Here is a 16,837-nt window from a genome sequence, read left to right on the forward strand (position 1 = left end):
TCTATGAGACTTGATTGTACTCAAATCATAATATCTACAAATATTTTGGGGTTTTCTCTTCTTTTCTAATAGTTAAACTTCTATGTTCACTTTCTTATTTAACTGTGCTTTGAGAACAAAGATTAAAAAAAATGAAGGATGACAGAAATCCTTGTTTTGTTATGCACTTTAAAGGAAGTAGTTCTTGGATTTTACCATTAAATATGATACCAGGTTTTGATTTAAATGATATTATTTACATTTAAAATATTTATATAAAATTAATCAAATTATAAAAACAAAAGTACATATACTTATTAAAATTTTAGGAAATATTTTTATCAGGAGAGATTTTTGAATTTTGGTAAAATGTTGGCATTTTTGAAATTAGTATTTTTTCTTTTTTTGCTTTTGGCATATTACTATTAATATGTTGACAGATTTCCAAAATAGCAACATCTCTTAATTCTCACAATGACCTTAACTTGCTTATAGTGTAATTTTTTGTTCTGCTAAATTACTTTTAGTAATATTCTTTTTAGGATTTTGCATCTATGACACAAAGTGATATTGTTCTGTGGTATTAGTATTTCAAGGAAACCAAGGTAGAAGCAATGAACACCAGATGATCAAACATAAGTAGGGAAGATGCTTTAGCTTTCACTTTATCCCTCTCTACAGAACTTGATTGGTTTATTTATTTTTCCTAAAGCTGAATCTATCCAGTCTGAACAGAGTCAACAGATTAGTTCCCCTATAAAAGAACGGTTGACTCTTTGGATCTCAATTCCAAATATTCCAAGAAAGACACACTGGACAACACATATTATAGAAAGATTACTTTCGCTATAATGTTAAGGGGGGCATTGGGTTAGGGAAAGGGAAAGACAAGAATTGAGGAAGAATAAAGGGATGGTGGTTGAGTGATAGGGAACAAAAGATTTGCACCATCTTACAGCAGTTTTAGAATCTGAGAAATCGACATATGGATAATACATCTGACTGCAAAAGCAACCCAACAGAGCTTCTACAAATCTGATCTTTCTGCACCAAAATCGGTTTTTTGCTCCTTCCCTCCCAATGGATTCAAGGGTCAGCCCTAATGCTTGAAACTTTCAGATGATAAATTTGAGACTTATATGTTGGGAGCATGAAAGCTTATTTTATTTGATCATTTCCTTTCCTTATTTGACTTTCACGGAGCTGCAGATGGAAGCAGAGTCTTATAGGAAACAAATACTACGCCTTGATTCCTAGGAAAATGAGAATGGTACTTGGAAGTATTTGAAATTTCAATTCCCAGAAATGGGTCTCGGGTAGTTTCCACTTGCTGTATCTGTCATTTAGGGAAGGAACTTTAAAATTTTGCACAAGATTCGCCTGGAACTATTCTAGCTAAAGTAAGCTACAAGGTAAAATTGATGACAATAGTATTGTCTTGCATTAGAGAAAGAAGACAAAGTTTGAATTTTCTTCCACACTGTTGGCACAGCTATAGCTTGTTATCGTGTGAGCATTGGAAGATAACAAAAAAATTAGCTAATGTGCATCAATGGAAAACTTAACAAACAGCTGGCCAGGCTTTGTTCATTAGCTTGTTTCTTTTCCAGAACTTCTGTTTGTGATTGTGACTTTGCATCATATGAATTTAATACATACATCTTTTCTACTAGCTAAAATATTTCTGGTCAAGATGAGGAATTTAATAAGCTTTCATGCTGTTCAGCAAAGAAACCTCCAACTTCCAGGCTCTGTGTCACCTAAGCGAGTTTTAGGGCTATGAGACTGAACTCTGAGTGGCAAATTAAAGAAAGAATATCGGAGCTTTTATGTGCTTTTGGTCTTTGCCTACTTTCCAGTCTTATTTTTGCCCTTTTTCTCCCTTGCTAATTGCATGCTAACCACTCTGGTGCTTCTAATTATTTAATGAAACAAGCTTTCCATCTTGAAGCGTTTAATCGTAATTTTCCCTTTTTTTCTAAAACATCTTTTTTTCCCCAGTCTGCATGGGTCCTTTCAGTGCCTATCTTAACCATCACTTCCTTAGCGAAGCGTCCTCTAACTCCATATCAGTTTAGATCTCGGCAAGACATGCTTCCACAGCACCTTGTTATGTTCCTTCATAATAACAATTGTACTCAATTGTATAATTGGTCGTTAAATATCGATGTCACTAAGTAAAGTCTCTGTCTTTCTGGTTCACCGTTGTATGCCTAGTACCTAGAATGAACGGATGCATAAATGATATGAATGAATGAATGAATGAATGGCAAATTATACTGAGTCCTGGATTAAGATAGTCACTGCTTCCTGCCCCAAATCCAGCCTACACACACACACACACACAGACACACATAGACAAAATCTCTCTGGTACTGCATGCTGACTCATTTAGCGTCTTGTTAAGGAGAACTAGTAAGAGTTAGAACACAAAAGCCTAGCTTCTTCATTGGAGTTAGAGGACAATTTCTTTCTCAAAGAGCATTAAGCACAAAAGCCCCTTTGAAGAGTGAGTAGACAGGCCGTGTAGTTTTCCTGAAGTCCCAGATTAAGGACACATCTATATCTGTTGTCTTTTTTTTTTTTTCCCTAGAGCCCTGCCTTTTCTATTTTCTCTGGACACCAGGGCAGTCTGGTCAGCCTTGTTTAGCTTGGACTATGTCTTGCTTTTCTCTCCCTGTAGCACCGTGGCTGCCAGCATCAATGCCTTAGCAACTGTGACGTTTGAGGATTTTGTCAAGTGCTGGTTTCCCCATCTCTCCGACAAGCTGAGCACCTGGATCAGTAAAGGCTTATGTAGGTACAGCTGGTGGATCTTCTATTCCATATAGTGAAATGCACGTGTGGTTATTCAGGGCACGCTGACAGGCACAAGTGCACGTGGAGATACAAGAGGAATTTCACATATAAATTCTTACACTTCCAAAGATACCAGGAAAGAATGAGCAACTAGCTTACCTTTCGCAACCTCACGTTCAACATTCTTCTGTGCCCATCCTACACCTTACATTCATAACATCAGCCTCTCTAGAGTACGCATGTTAGTCCCTCTAGAGAGGGACTGTGGTGATCCTCTTAGTCCCTCTACGAAGGAAGGTGTTCTGCTCACTATGGCTGGTCAATTTGTCTAATAGAGCCAGTTTTTTCCCTAAAGAATCCTTCACTATCAAACTCTCAGTAACTTCACCTCAGAGAATAACTGCTCCTTGCTCAATCACACTATTATATATCATGTTTATAATCACTGCAGCACCTACCATATATCCCCTCCCTCCACGTTTGCTGCTTTGTCTGGGGACCCACACACTCCAGGTCTCAATGGGACCCCCATCAGTTTCCCCTAAACTTCCTGCCTTGTAGGTTGCTGTTGTTTGTATTCTAGTGGAAGGACTAGGCGGGCGGACTGAATCAATTCTCACAAAAAATTGTAGAACCCCTGGATTGAGGGGTAGTTGCCTTGAATCCTATTTGAAACACATTAACTGTTGGCCCAGCAAGATTGTAATTAGTAGTAAAAATGGCTTCTATTATTTTCTTCAGGTAGGTGGAATACTCCTTATGCACGAAGCAATACACAATCAGGGCAAACACTGTCTTCTGAAGCTAATCTATCATCTTTAAAGATAGTGGGAATAGTTTTAGAATTCTGAAATGTGTTTGTTGATCAAACTTGGTATTCAGTATTGTTGCATGAATTTCCTTATTTTTCTGTGTTTCATTGAGAAGTTGGAAAATATAGTATCAAAAGTTGCTAGCGTGATTTCATCCTAAAAGTGAGTTCTTGATAATAAGTACCATGAATATCATGTACCAAATCTGAAATAATAATAATAATAATAATAATAATAGTAGTAGTAGTAGTAGTAGTAGTAGTAGTAAACATATAGTTCTTGCTACGTAACAGGCACTGTTGGATAAATTAGTTTATTTCTGTGCAGTCCCTTCCTAGAATGTGAGAGCTTTGAGGCAGTGGCTTTTATAGCACTGGCATTTAGTAAAGTGCCTAACATATGATCAGTATACAATAAAACTGAATTAGTGGTCACACTGGGAACTGAGCCAAATATTTAGCTGGGAGAGAATTTCAAACAAAATGAGAAAAATCATTTTCTCTGCTCCTGTCACTGTGTTTCTGTCTTTATCTGTCTCCAACTCCTTGTCTCTCTCCCTCTCTTATTTAGTTTATGGCTTATCATGGGAATTGAGTGACTTTTAAGATAGTTTTTAAACAAGGATATATTAAAAAATTATTTTTAAAAAGTGGCTTAAAAGAAGACAGCTTTAAATGACTGTGAAGACGTACTTGCTGATTCATTCGGCAAGATCCTACGATGTGAGAGGGATGCTGTGCACGGTGCCTCAGGGCCTGTGCTCCCGTGGCCCTTGGGGTCCCAGCACAGCCAGGTGAAAAAGGCATTGTTATGAAATATACCAGGATCCATTAGGAGGGTATGAATAAAGCATGAAGAGAGCAGAAAAACTCTCCCGATTTGCAAAAACCTGTGAGGTAAAATGTGTAGCGAGTTAGCCATTTTAAAGATGAACAACTATCTGTGTCCCAGGGAGGCCAGTCACTTCTCCAGCTGGTTGCTGGTGAGGGACCAAACTGGGTTCCACTAACTCAGGCTCTCTTAGCCTAGACCTGTGCCCTTTCCACATTTTCATGTTGCTTCCACATGACAGCTTTCTTTTTCCTTTTTTAAATTAAAGTATAGTCGATTTACAACGTTGTGTTAGTTTCAGGTATACAGAAAAGTGATTCAGTTTCATATATATCTATATCTATATATATTCTTTTTCAGACTCTTTTCTATTCTAGGTTATTACAAGACATTGAATATAATTTCCTGTGCTGTACAGTAGGCCCTTGTTGTTTATCTATTTTATATTTAGCAGTGTGACAGCTTTCTTCTTGAATCCTGGAGAGAAGGCTCCTTGAGACTGGATTCTAGCTCTTTCCACCTGGCCTAGGAAAGCAGGTCTTTAGGAGAAAAGTCTCTCCTGATGGCTAGGTGGGGAGGACAGACCTTCCTGAGACCGCATTTCAGTGGAGCTTGCGTGAGAGGCAGCCCTGGGCAGAAGCTCAGGGAGTCTCTCAAAGCCAGCTTGATGATCGGCATGAGTTTCCTTTCTTCCAGGTCTCTTGTTCGGCATGATTTGTACCTCCATGGCTGTGGCTGCGTCCCTCTTGGGGGGCGTCATCCAGGTAATGAAAGAGACAAAAGGCATATATATATTTGATTTCATAGCAACTTTTTACCCACTTTCTTTTCAAATACTTTGCTTTGTCCTCCAATCCCCAAATGCTGACACTCTCTGATACCAGGTCCAAATTACACATACATGTAAAATTTCAACCAAAATTACTTTCAAGAGGGGAAACTTTTCAAAACTAGTCATGAGACTCAGTGACAAGGTACACTGTAATGAAAGTAGAAACCCTTTTAAAGTCCAGATCTGAGAATGTATGATCCTGAAATAAAAATGGAACTATCATCATGATGGTAAGAACGATAATTACAATGAACATTTATGGAATGCGTATGATATTCTAGGAATAGTCCCAAATGTATTACTTCATTTAACCCTCATCACTACTGTAAGAGGTAGTATGATTAATGTACTAATTTTACAGATGAAGAATCTAAGAAGTAGAGAGGTGATAAATTGTCCCAAATTCACATGATTAAAGAGTGGTGGAGCTGGGGTATGAGCCCTCCTCACCTTATTATCCAGGCCAAACTGCCTCCCAGATGCCCAAGTCCCAGTTCCATAAAAGGTCAGCACCATAATAAGTGTCAAGAATAATCTGTTCCAACATCCAGTTTGTAGATGATTACATAAAAGAGTAAAATATCTTGCTCAATCAAGTTTGTGGCTAAACCAGGTTTATGACCCAAGTCCCCTGAGCCATCCCTCCTTCCTCCCAAATTGCTCAACTTTCAAAGCACCATCAGATAAGCACATCTTCAGACTCTACTTAACCCTCTCAGTCCCACTGTATCTTTGTATAATATGAGCATCCTGTATATTTTCTTGGCCAGGCTTAGTTTTTCCAATAAATGCTGCTTAAATGAAAGAAAAAAAATGAAAAAGAGTGGGTGAATAGTAATCACTGAATTTTATAAAATGTAGTTTTAGTTCACAGAACAGTGAATCTTGCTTGATCCTTCTAGTGGCTGCTCACATATGTTCTGTTACTTTTCTGAAGGTTCAGGGAACTACGTCTGGGAGAACTGAGTGACATGATAATTCACTTGCCTATATAAGAGACACTGTGGTTCTGGAAACTCGGTGCCCTCTCTGCTAAGTAGGAACCTCCCCCCCGCCTCCAAATGGCTGATGCTTGCTAATCTCTTTACAACTTTTGAAGCACTTTGATATCCACAGCATACTGGCAGGTTGGTGAGGTTTGTCTTTAGTGACCTCAGGAATTTTTTTTAGATTCATTTTTCCCCATTTCCAAGTTGCCTCTGATGCTTTGTGCCCTTTTGCTTTTTCCCCTTTATCCAATCACTATTTACTTCATGGAAGTATTACCATGTCCAATTTAGTGAGAATTTGAATCACTAAATGGCTTTCCTTCAGAGATACTTACCTTTTAAGCTTATTTGCCTTTGCACTATGAAGGGCTCCAGGGTAGAGAAGGACTCCTGCAAGCCTGGTGTAAAACATAGAGCTTACAATGAAGAGGGAGACTGAGGTGGAGGTCATTAGTTGAGCTTTATCTTCCTCCAGTTAAACACCCCTAAGGATGACAAAAAGAAAGATAAGGACTTGAGGTCAGTTTAGTTTTGTGACTGATAGAAATACTTTTTTTTCAAATCCAGAGACTGTCTTTTAGTTTTCTTTCTATTATATGAAGACCTTCCCCCCCAACCCAGAGCCTATTGGCTAATGACTTTATAAATTTTTTATTTTTCCTCCCCGCAGTGAAGGAAAAACATTTTTTCCTAACTTATTGACTCTCCCGTATAATAGCTAGTAAATTAGCTTCTAAATTCAACAACCACAGCAATTATGAATTAATACTATCAATCAGCAGAGCAAATGTCAAGAATATGAAGTTAAGTATTGATGTTGGGGAAAAGTATCTACTTTAATCTCATCTGCCTCCATCTTGTGAAAGATCTATCTGTGGCATTGACTTCTCTAAAAATTAACAACCGTAACAGTGCATTACAGCTCATCTTTCTGGGCAGAAGAATTTACATTACAGCTGGAGTGGATTTAAGACCCCTTGGTCCTGTTTCTGTTTTTTTTTATAGAGAAAGAGGACTCTCTGAAATGAATCTGAGTTAATAACTGAAGTTTAACCAAACCACAGGGACGTGTGGCAGCGCAAAATTAGAATCTAAGTATTCTATTAGTGATGGACTCTCTCAGGAACTTTTTTCCTTAAAGAAAAAAAAAAAAAGAGGCCATGATGGTAGTTTGTGTTCTTGATCTTTTTTGTTTTTCTTTCTTCCCCTCGCCTTTTTTTTTTTTTTTTAGGACTGCTTTTAGGAGAAAAAAATATGGATTTAGGTTTTAGATCCAGACAAATTTGCTTAGAACTCCTAAATCTCACTTCTGCCACTTTCTAACTGGAAGTATACCTTTAATATATTTTCTCTTAGTCCAAGTTTCTCACCTATAAAATCCAGTTAGTGCTACCAGCTAAACAGGGTAACTGTGGGGATGACATGAGGTCATTTGTTTAGAGTGCTAGGGTTGTTCATCTCCGCTGTCTGACACTTAGGTGGTGCCTGACAACAGGAAACATGTGTAAGATCTTTAGAGCATCTTTATTGCAGCCCCTTGATCTAGGAGCCCTGTGGCTGTATTGCTAGAACTAGAGGGGGCTGCACTGCAGAGTAGCTGTGCATGTGTGTGCGCGTGTGTGTACACACATGTGTGTACGTGCTCACTTGCACACGTCAGCCTTTGTATGTCCACGACTCTTGCAAAGCCTTGCCACAAGGTTGACAGCAAATTAGTTCAGTTAAGGCCCCTCACCAATTCACTGGGTTCAATAACTTAGAGGCTAAGAGATATGAAAATGCTTTTGTCAGACTCCCTCAATTTCTAACGGAGACAGAGCCTTAAAAAATGGGAGATAGGAAGTGGAACATCTAGTTACCTCCCCATCATGTCAAAACTGAAAGCTTCAACATCCCTGAGGCATCTGGTGGGAGAGCAGGAGTGGGGTAACAGACAATTGTTATTATCAAAATTACAGAATTGCTCAAGCTAAATGAGAACAGCTGAATCAAATGCAAAAGACATGCAACGTAAGTTATAGATGTATTTGTTAGGTACGTTATTAAAAAAGCTTTTTGATAAGATAGAAAATATAAACAAATCAATGAGTTCCAGCTTGAGGAAAAACTGCTTCTACCAAATCCAAATTACACACACACACAAATGCATGTTTGTAGATATTTTTGGTTTTTTTACACAGTGCTTATCAATGAGCCTGGAAGGGAGAAATGATGCCAAGAAAGCGCATGACTAATGAGTGGCACACTCAGGACCAGGAGTGTATCTCATCCCAGGTCCAGGGAAGAGAGGTGGGCCCAGGTGGGCCTCAGATGCAGGGGAGCGGGGGTATCCATCTGACGTGCTTTGCTTCGCAGGCTGCCCTGAGCATCCATGGCATGTGTGGGGGACCGATGCTGGGCTTGTTTTCGCTGGGGATCCTGTTCCCTTTTGTGAACTGGAAGGTAAGGCCCCCACACCCTCTTCACTCTTCCCAGCCGAGACTGGGCCCCAGCCACTTCCTCTCTTTTCTCTCTCCCCCTTGGAAAGGCCATTTGTCTTTGCCAGGGAAAAATGGGGGCTTCCTTCCACAGTAGAACTAAATAGAACCCTGGTCTTCCTGTCTCTGACTTTAGTGAAGCTGTTTTAGAAGCAGAAAGAAAAAAAAGGAAGAGGTGATCATGAAACACCATGTGTCGTGGCATCAAAAGGATTCTTTAGGGTTTAAATTGTCTTCTCTAAATTGAGCCCACAAAATGAAATTTGAAATAGGTTCTGAACTCAGAAATAGTTTAGTTAAAATACAATTTTCAAAACTTTAAAAATGTAAATTTTCTTTTCTATATTTAGTTACCCCAAGTAATAACCAATGTAATTAAGTTAATTTCAGAAGGGGAGAAGACACCAGCCTGGTATATTCTGACAGCCGCACCTTCTTGGTTTTGCTGGCTGACAAGCTAATAGTATGCCTTTAAATAAATGTTGGTTGCATGATTGTGTAGTGAGCATAAAGCAAAAGGAAAATTTATTTGGAAAAATAATGTAATAATTTTTTTTTAGTATTTAAAGTATCCTAATTTTTTCAATGTAATAAAATTGTCATTTTTCACTTATTGCCATCCATACACTTACATGCATACGTTTTTAGAAAGTCTTTAGACTCTAGAAAACCTGACTCTTTGCATGTTTTAAATATACTATACGATTCTCAATAAAACCCGAGTCATGTGGTATACCTAATTAGGTCTCTGTGGCTGCTTGACCCTTACTGACCTCTCTTCTAGATAAATCTCATGGGGTTAGACAAAAACGGTGGATAGGTATGGAACATTTGGGAATTTACAGTGCTTCCCCTGCGGTCTCATTAGGAGACACTTTGTTTTAATAAACCTTTCTGATACTGAGGTTGACAAAGATAGTTATATCCTCGGAAGGTACCATGAGGGAAGGCAATGTCCTAGCCACAAAAAAACCTAATAACTGGTAACGTAACATCTCAGCGCATTTCTAAACATTAGTTTATCTATGTTAGTGAATTATGGTCCTTCTGTTTAGCCTGGGAAACCACCTTGTTCCAGGTAGAGGAAAGTAAATATCACCAGTCTGGGTCACCTCTCCCCTAGTCACTGACCCTCACCATCCCACTAATCAGTCGTGGCCATCTCTCCACGGAACGTAGATGCAGCCTCAGAACCCTTCTCAGCATGGCTCTCCAGGCAGCTACTACAGATCGGCAAGGGTTGAACCTCCTGTTAAAATCTGTTCACCCTTTACTGGTAGACCAGGGATCAGCACATTGTACCCCTCAGGCCAAATCTAGTCAATCTCCCAGTTTTTGGATGACCTGCCAGCTGAAAATGGCTTTGACATTTTTAAATGGTTGGAATAAAATTAGAAGAAGAATATTTCATGACACATGACTATTATAGGAAATTTTTATTTCTGTGACCATAAATAGTTTTACTGGAACACAGCCACTCTCCTGTGTTTACGTACTGTCTATGGCTGTTATTGTGCTGCAGTGACAGAACTGAGTAGTTATGACAGACACGTCATGGCCCACACCACCTAAAATATCCCTTAGCTGTCTGTTTATGATGGAAATCTGCAGACTCCTGGTCTAGACAAAGATAAAAGTATTCAAATCTCATACATTGCTTTGGTTTCCCCAAACAATAATGAACAGAACGTTCTGGTGCTGTAATTGAAGAGTCTTTTTTTTCTGAATAGATAAAGAAACCAACCAGTTGTTTTTCTGTCACAGAGAAGGCTCAGCTCTCTGGCCGAGACCAGGACCATCCAGATTTTAGTTTCCCGTGGTTCTAATCCCTGTAGATTGTTCTGTTTCCTTTACAGGAGAAATGACTTTTTAACTTTTTATCAAGAAGTAGAAGCCTTAACTGACAGAACTAGTAAATATACTTGCTAGTATTTAGACTCAAATAAAAACTCCAAGCTTGGGAATCAGAGGACTTGACCAGAATCACTCGGGAAGAAATATGGGAGTAAAAATTTCCATATAACGGACTATAATGTCTATAATGACTGTCAGTGAAAAATGTCCACATCTCTCCATTATCTGATGTTTTCCTGAACTTCTGAAACTCTTCTATTGGGAACCGAGGTTTAACAGATTTTTAAGTGATAAGAGGAAGAAGCCAAAAGGAGAAAAAAAATTCCTGCTAGGAATTTATATATAATGACCATGATAAAATCCTCCAGTGTCTTCATTTAAGGAACCATTTACTCCTAAATAAAACCGCATTGTGGGCAGTTTGAGTGGACTGTTTCTAGCACATGTGGCCAAGACTTGGGTGAAAAGCCAGAATCCCTGAGACACGGACTCCTCATCTCATTATTTTTTCAATGATTTTGTCAAATCTCTCATTAACTTTTTTCCTTCATCAAGGGTGCACTTGGAGGCATTCTGACTGGAATCACCTTGTCATTTTGGGTGGCCATTGGGGCCTTCATTTACCCTGCTCCAGCCTCCAAGACATGGCCTTTGCCTTTATCGACAGACCAGTGTGCCCCATCAAATGCGACGGAAGTGGTGTCTCCAGGGATGTCCAACAGGTATGCCTCCCTTAAAGATGGTGTCCAGTCCCAGAGGGAGGGTAACCAGGTTAGAGAAAGGAGGCATTTCAGCGCTCAGTCTGACCAGACCAATCTTGCTCTCCTGTGAGAATTGCTCTGGGTGGTACCCGGCACTGAAGAGAGCCAGGGAGGCTCCAGCTCTCTGTAGCTGTCCGTTCCTCTGTATCCCGGTGCCCAAGAGTGAGCTTGGCAAGAGGGTTCACTGGAGGTCCCATACAAAACCAAAAAAATTGTAGAGGGTTTGAAAATAGGTTGATAAATAGGAAGATCAGAGTGTCATTAAAAAAATAAAATAAAGGATCTGCATAGACTAGGTTTGTGGGCAGTGAGGAGACTGACTGTGGACACATTGAATTAAAAGCTGTGAACTTATAGCTTCTAAAGCAGATGATACAGGGTTTGACGAAGGATTGCCCTTTCTATTTCTGGCTGTGATGAGTAACTTGAGATACTAAAGTTCAGATACCAATTTTTAAAATAAAAACAAAGCACTCACATGTTTCGCTGGCTCTGAGAGAATGTAATCCTCTCCGTGTCACATTGCTCACCACCTGCCTATTATAAATGGACAGTTTTCCCAAAGATATAAAATGAAACAAGCTGCCTTTGGATCTTGTTCTTGCTAAGAATCAGCGGTGGCTTTACAGGACACTGGTGACATGACAACAAAAGCATCACGCCTCTGAGAGGAGACACGCTCTAAGGTGCGAGGTCTGTGTCTGGGGTCCATTTGCATCATTCTGTTGTCAAGTCCACCTGAAACACATTTTACAGACAAACAAAATCAACCAATTTGTAGCCTTCAGGTCCTCTGTGTTGTTCCTTCCTGCCTGCCTCTGCTTATTTGGTCTTCTTTTCTTGGAATGCTAAATCCTGGCCCTGACGGTCTTCTTTGCTTGATTAACGACTAACCATTCTTTAAAAACAAGCTGAGGTAACATCTCACACTTCAGCCTGGGCTTGATGCTCTTTCTGAATCCTCTTCAAATCCTCTGCTCCTCTTGACCACGGCGTTACCACTCCATCTCATGAATCTTAACTCCTAGATGTCGTCTTTGTGGCTTACTCATCATTTAATCTTCAATGTCTGTGACAATTTCTGGCAGCACTAAATCTGGGCTTAGCTGATGTCCAAAGAATAAATAATACAAAAGAAATGGAAGGCACGGTCCTCATTGCAGTTGTAGTTCAGGAGCAATGAGTCTAAGATGGATTGGATTGAGTGGAATAGAAAGCACATCTGGTCTACAGGCGATTCTTTAAAAAATAATCAAATGACAAAAAGTTAAGATTTGGGGTTTTGAGAGATAACAGGCCCCAAAATGAACCCCTACAGTCCTCTGAGTCCCTGTGAATCACAATGCTGCACTCACAGGACTGGTGACGCGTGCTGTTGTCCTCCACAGACCTGCAATCGCTGAGACCTGGTATTCGCTCTCCTACCTTTACTACAGTGCAGTGGGCTGGCTAGGATGCATGGCTGCTGGAGTGATCATCAGCTGCATAACAGGTCGGTTATCTGGGTTCCTTTTGTTGGGGCCAAGGAAGGCATGGGCTAGTCTTCTGCACTGGTGGACTAGATGACTGTCTTATGGGTGTGATTTTGGGTCCACCATGAAAAGCTCTTTTTCCCAGACAGATAGATCTACTCTCTCCAAACTGACATGCAAAAGCATCCCCCTGATTATTATACATATGATTACAAATATATATATATATGTATGTATGTGTATATATATATATATATATATATATATATATAAAATGTTTTAAAATATCCCCCATATATTATGAAAAGAAAGTGTCTGACGCATGTTCCCCAGAGGCCTGAGTATGAAAACTCTTGTGTAATGTGTCAGTAAGAAGGTTAAATATTAGGAGTGGTTCTTCCCCGCTTCATCTCACTTTTTCCCCCATAACCCCCCTACTACCTCATGGGCTAGCCTTTACTAACCCACTAGGTAAGCAGAGGAGAGTCTTACTGTTGCTTTTGCATATGGTGCCCTTGGAGGTCACCCCTCTAGTGCCAGGAGCGCCATAGTGAGCGGCTTCGCTCCAAGCCGTTTTTGGTACCAGTGTTGACTCTCTTTAAGCCATAGTCCCTCTGATGGTTCAGTGTCCTTTTTACGCCAAAGCCCATGAGGGGTTGGTGGGGGAGGATGCTGTGGACTAGGCCCACTGTAATCTTGCTGCTCGGCCTCCTTGAAGCATGCATTTTAGCTGACTAAAATATTACAAAGTTCTAGTTTTCTCACTACCATTAGGTAGTCACAGGCTATGTGGGAAGTCAAGATTCTTGCTTAACACATGGTCTGAATGATGGTATTCCTGGTGCCTGGAGACACTGCAGGCATGTTCCAATGCCTTATTATGCTGGGCAAGATACCACCAGCTATTCACTTAAATTTAAGCCAGTCTTGGGTATGACAAAGACTTGAACATAATTTTTGTAACCCCAGCTGTTCACGTAGTGACAACTCCCCAGACATCTTTCTTTATGTAAGTGGACTGGAGTGAAAGATTATTTATGATGTTTAGATTTTTCCTTGGTACCCCAAGAACATGGAGACTTCCTTGATGCTAACAGGATACACCTAGACTTATCAGTCAAGTGGTCAGTCACCTTTGGAAGACAGCAAAAGTTTTAGTGGCCTGGTTCCAAAGCAGGCGTTGTGAGCATCACAGATTCCAGGCACTTTCCAGGTGCATGTTGGCAGTGACATGGTCTTGTGCTTATCAAGTGACCGGAACCTCCCACCATGAGGACCCTGTGTACAGGTTTATGCTATTCTGTTTTTCAGTGTGTGGTAGTTTGTACTCATGCGAATTTTGATCGGTTTTTTTTTTGTTTTGTTTTCTCATCTGTTATATAGCTGAAGGTCTCAGAAATAAGACCTTTAGTTGTCAATTCATTAAATGTATCTCTTAGGTCAGATGTCAGCAAACTAAGAACGCATCTGGCCTATTACTTCTTTTTACAAATAAAATTTTGTAGAACACACACACACAGTCATGCCTATTCACTTACTGTTGTCTATGGCTGACTTCCCTTTCCAAAGGTGGAGTTGGCTAGCTGCAGCAGAGACCCTCTGGCCATATATTTATTATCCACACATACACGACTTCTGACAATTTAAGATGTAATCCAGATAGTACCTCTGACAAGATCAAAGATCCAGCACGGAGGTCAGGAATCCTTTGCTGTTAAAGCTAGACGGTAAATACTTTACGCTTTGCTGGCCAAGAGACTTTGGCTCCACAGCAGAATTGAAGCAACCGAACATTGAGCAGACACCTTAGTGGAAGGGAAGGAGATGTCAGGAAAGTCTAGAGTAGCTGGAGGGAATGTGAAAGTATCATTTGTTCAGGATGCTGGGGTGGAAGGAAGAAAAAAAAGAACAGTAAAAAGAATCTCCCTAATTTCACTAATTTGACTCTGCTGACCTCTAATGTACCAAATTTGGTTGAAAATGAGAGCTTTCCTGAAGGAAGAAATTACACAGTTCTTGCAGTCTCCTTTGCGGGCCTATAAAGAGTAGTAGGAGGGCTTTCCATAATAAATACTAAAAAATAAATATGTGTCTCCATTGGTTTAACTATATAGCTGTGAGCTTGCCTGACCTGACAGTTCGTGGATGTTTAAAAGCTAACTCTCACCTTTTGGAACAGCTGTCAATTTCTGACCTACTTCTCAAGTGGACAATGCTTAAATCCTTAAAGGAAGTCCTGGAAGCATGCAACCATCTAACCCATTGTTCCTTTTGTTAATAGGTTTCCAAAGCGGCAGGGATGTTCCACCACTGCTCATTAGACCAGTCTGCAATTTATTTTGCTTTTGGTCTAAGAAATACCGAACCCTGTGTTGGTGTGGAGTTCAGCATGGCAGTGGAACAGAGCAGGTGAGCTGACGTCTGAGCTTCTGAAAATTATGAATTGGCTCAAAAGGATTCCCTTTCTGCCCGTTTAAACCATCTGGAAAGGTGGATGTGGGGAGGGAAGGTGGTGAATATGAGAACCTGAAAGTATCTGGGTTTCCACTTCAGTTGTCTCGGGGAACTAGTTTTTAAGCACATAAGTATGTTGATAGTTAAATGCACCTTTGGGACAAATTGTTGGCATTGCAAGTGATCGAGTTCCAAAATTCCCTTTAACCACCCCCTGCCAGGAGGGTAAATCTAGGAAAATATAAAAAGGAATAATAAAAAAGGAATAATAAAATAGGGGGCCCAGTCTAGAATAATGATGAAGTCTGGGCTTGAGTTAGCCCCGGGTTTAATCCCGGTTCCATGTCTAACTTTCCCTGGGTGAGTTATTTAACCTCTCTGAACTTCAGCTTCTATCTGAGAACTGGGGGTAGATCAGGCGGCCTCATCTGGACGTGAACATGTCTAGTGCACCACGGAGACTGATTGGTAGGACGTCTCATGTAGGGAAGCAGCAGGATGCACACAACCTCCCAGCTCTCCCCTTCCCCACCAGGAATCGTGTTTCAGGCAGACAGGGCTGGTGGTGTGGTTGATTAAGCTCTAGAGACGCTGTCCAGGTGCTGTCAAGGTCCCATTAGCCAAAGACCACCAGGAATAGCCTGTGGTCGGACCAGATCGGACTTACTGATTGATACAGCAAGGGGGCGGGGAGCCAGGGAGTGCCACCCTCAGCAAGAAGGTAGAATTTGCATTCCCACTAAAGGATGCTGAGGAGTCTAAGTAAGGGAGGTGGGAATGAAAGTAAAGCCATCTGGGGCATAACTGGTTAAAGAGCAGGACTCGCTCGGTAAGCTATTCTGGCATCGTGAGATCTATAGGACCTTCCTTGGGAGAAGCCATGTTTCCTGTTAGGTTTGCAACTGGTCTTTGTGTCTGTCCTCTCAGCCTGATTAAGGGCAGGATTCATGATCATTGCAGTTAGGGCTTATTCCCCATCTTCCAGCGCCAGACATCTCACTCTTCTCATACTCTAGGAGAGGGGCTCTGCACCCCTGTCATGACATCGAACTCGCCATTTTCTCACCTTCCCCCGAACACAGCAGTAACATGCAGGTGAAGGGAAGCTGAGCGTCACATTGGCTGCAGTCAGGAGAGCGCCATCCTGACAGAATGGGGAGGCCATCTGTTTGCTAAGAAGGCAGCTGGCTGAGCAGCGTATTGTTTGGATAAGTGGATTTTCAGGAAGTTCTAGAAGGAGAGAATCAAGTTATTTACTGCTTTACAGACTTATCTTCCTGGACACGCGTTTCCTGGCAGAAATGAGAAGCCTTGTTGATGCAGGGAGCTTCTGTTCTCAAGGCTGAGTCGGGACTGGCAGGGGACACTTAGGTGTCACAACTGGGTTCCTTCACCAAAGGGTGACATGGAGCCGCCTCCCGGGGGGTGCATGCAGGGACCCCTACTGTGACAGAGGCGCTGCTGTCCACAGGAAGGAAGGAGGCCTCCACCCTCCGGGAGAGAGCCGGCTTTGTTCCCCCTCAGGGGTAGGACCACAGGCCCACAGGAGGCCCCACTAGATGAGTCACCTGTAAGCT

The 16,837-nt window shown here is 41.0% G+C and overlaps 1 protein-coding gene across 2 annotated transcripts in view; it reads left to right on the top strand.

Moving 5' to 3' along the window:
* The window catches only part of SLC5A12 (solute carrier family 5 member 12), a 39,599-nt gene that overhangs the window by 21,569 nt on the left and 1,193 nt on the right, over positions 1-16,837 (top strand). Inside the window, exons 9-14 of one of the 2 annotated variants that reach the window (XR_012509641.1) lie at positions 2,663-2,779; positions 5,118-5,185; positions 8,598-8,684; positions 11,129-11,295; positions 12,723-12,826; positions 15,088-15,215. Coding sequence is in view for 1 of the 2 variants with exons in the window: in XM_010964752.3 (XP_010963054.1) it covers positions 2,663-2,775; positions 5,118-5,185; positions 8,598-8,684; positions 11,129-11,295; positions 12,723-12,826; positions 15,088-15,215 (667 nt within the window). In the remaining variant the exon portion in view is untranslated. Of the gene's footprint in view, positions 1-2,662; positions 2,780-5,117; positions 5,186-8,597; positions 8,685-11,128; positions 11,296-12,722; positions 12,827-15,087; positions 15,216-16,837 lie in introns of those variants that run through there. The other variant, XM_010964752.3, reaches the window with a different exon arrangement.

This window comes from Camelus bactrianus, chromosome 10 (assembly GCF_048773025.1).
Source record: "Camelus bactrianus isolate YW-2024 breed Bactrian camel chromosome 10, ASM4877302v1, whole genome shotgun sequence".
In the NCBI taxonomy this organism is placed as follows: Eukaryota; Metazoa; Chordata; class Mammalia; order Artiodactyla; family Camelidae; genus Camelus; species Camelus bactrianus.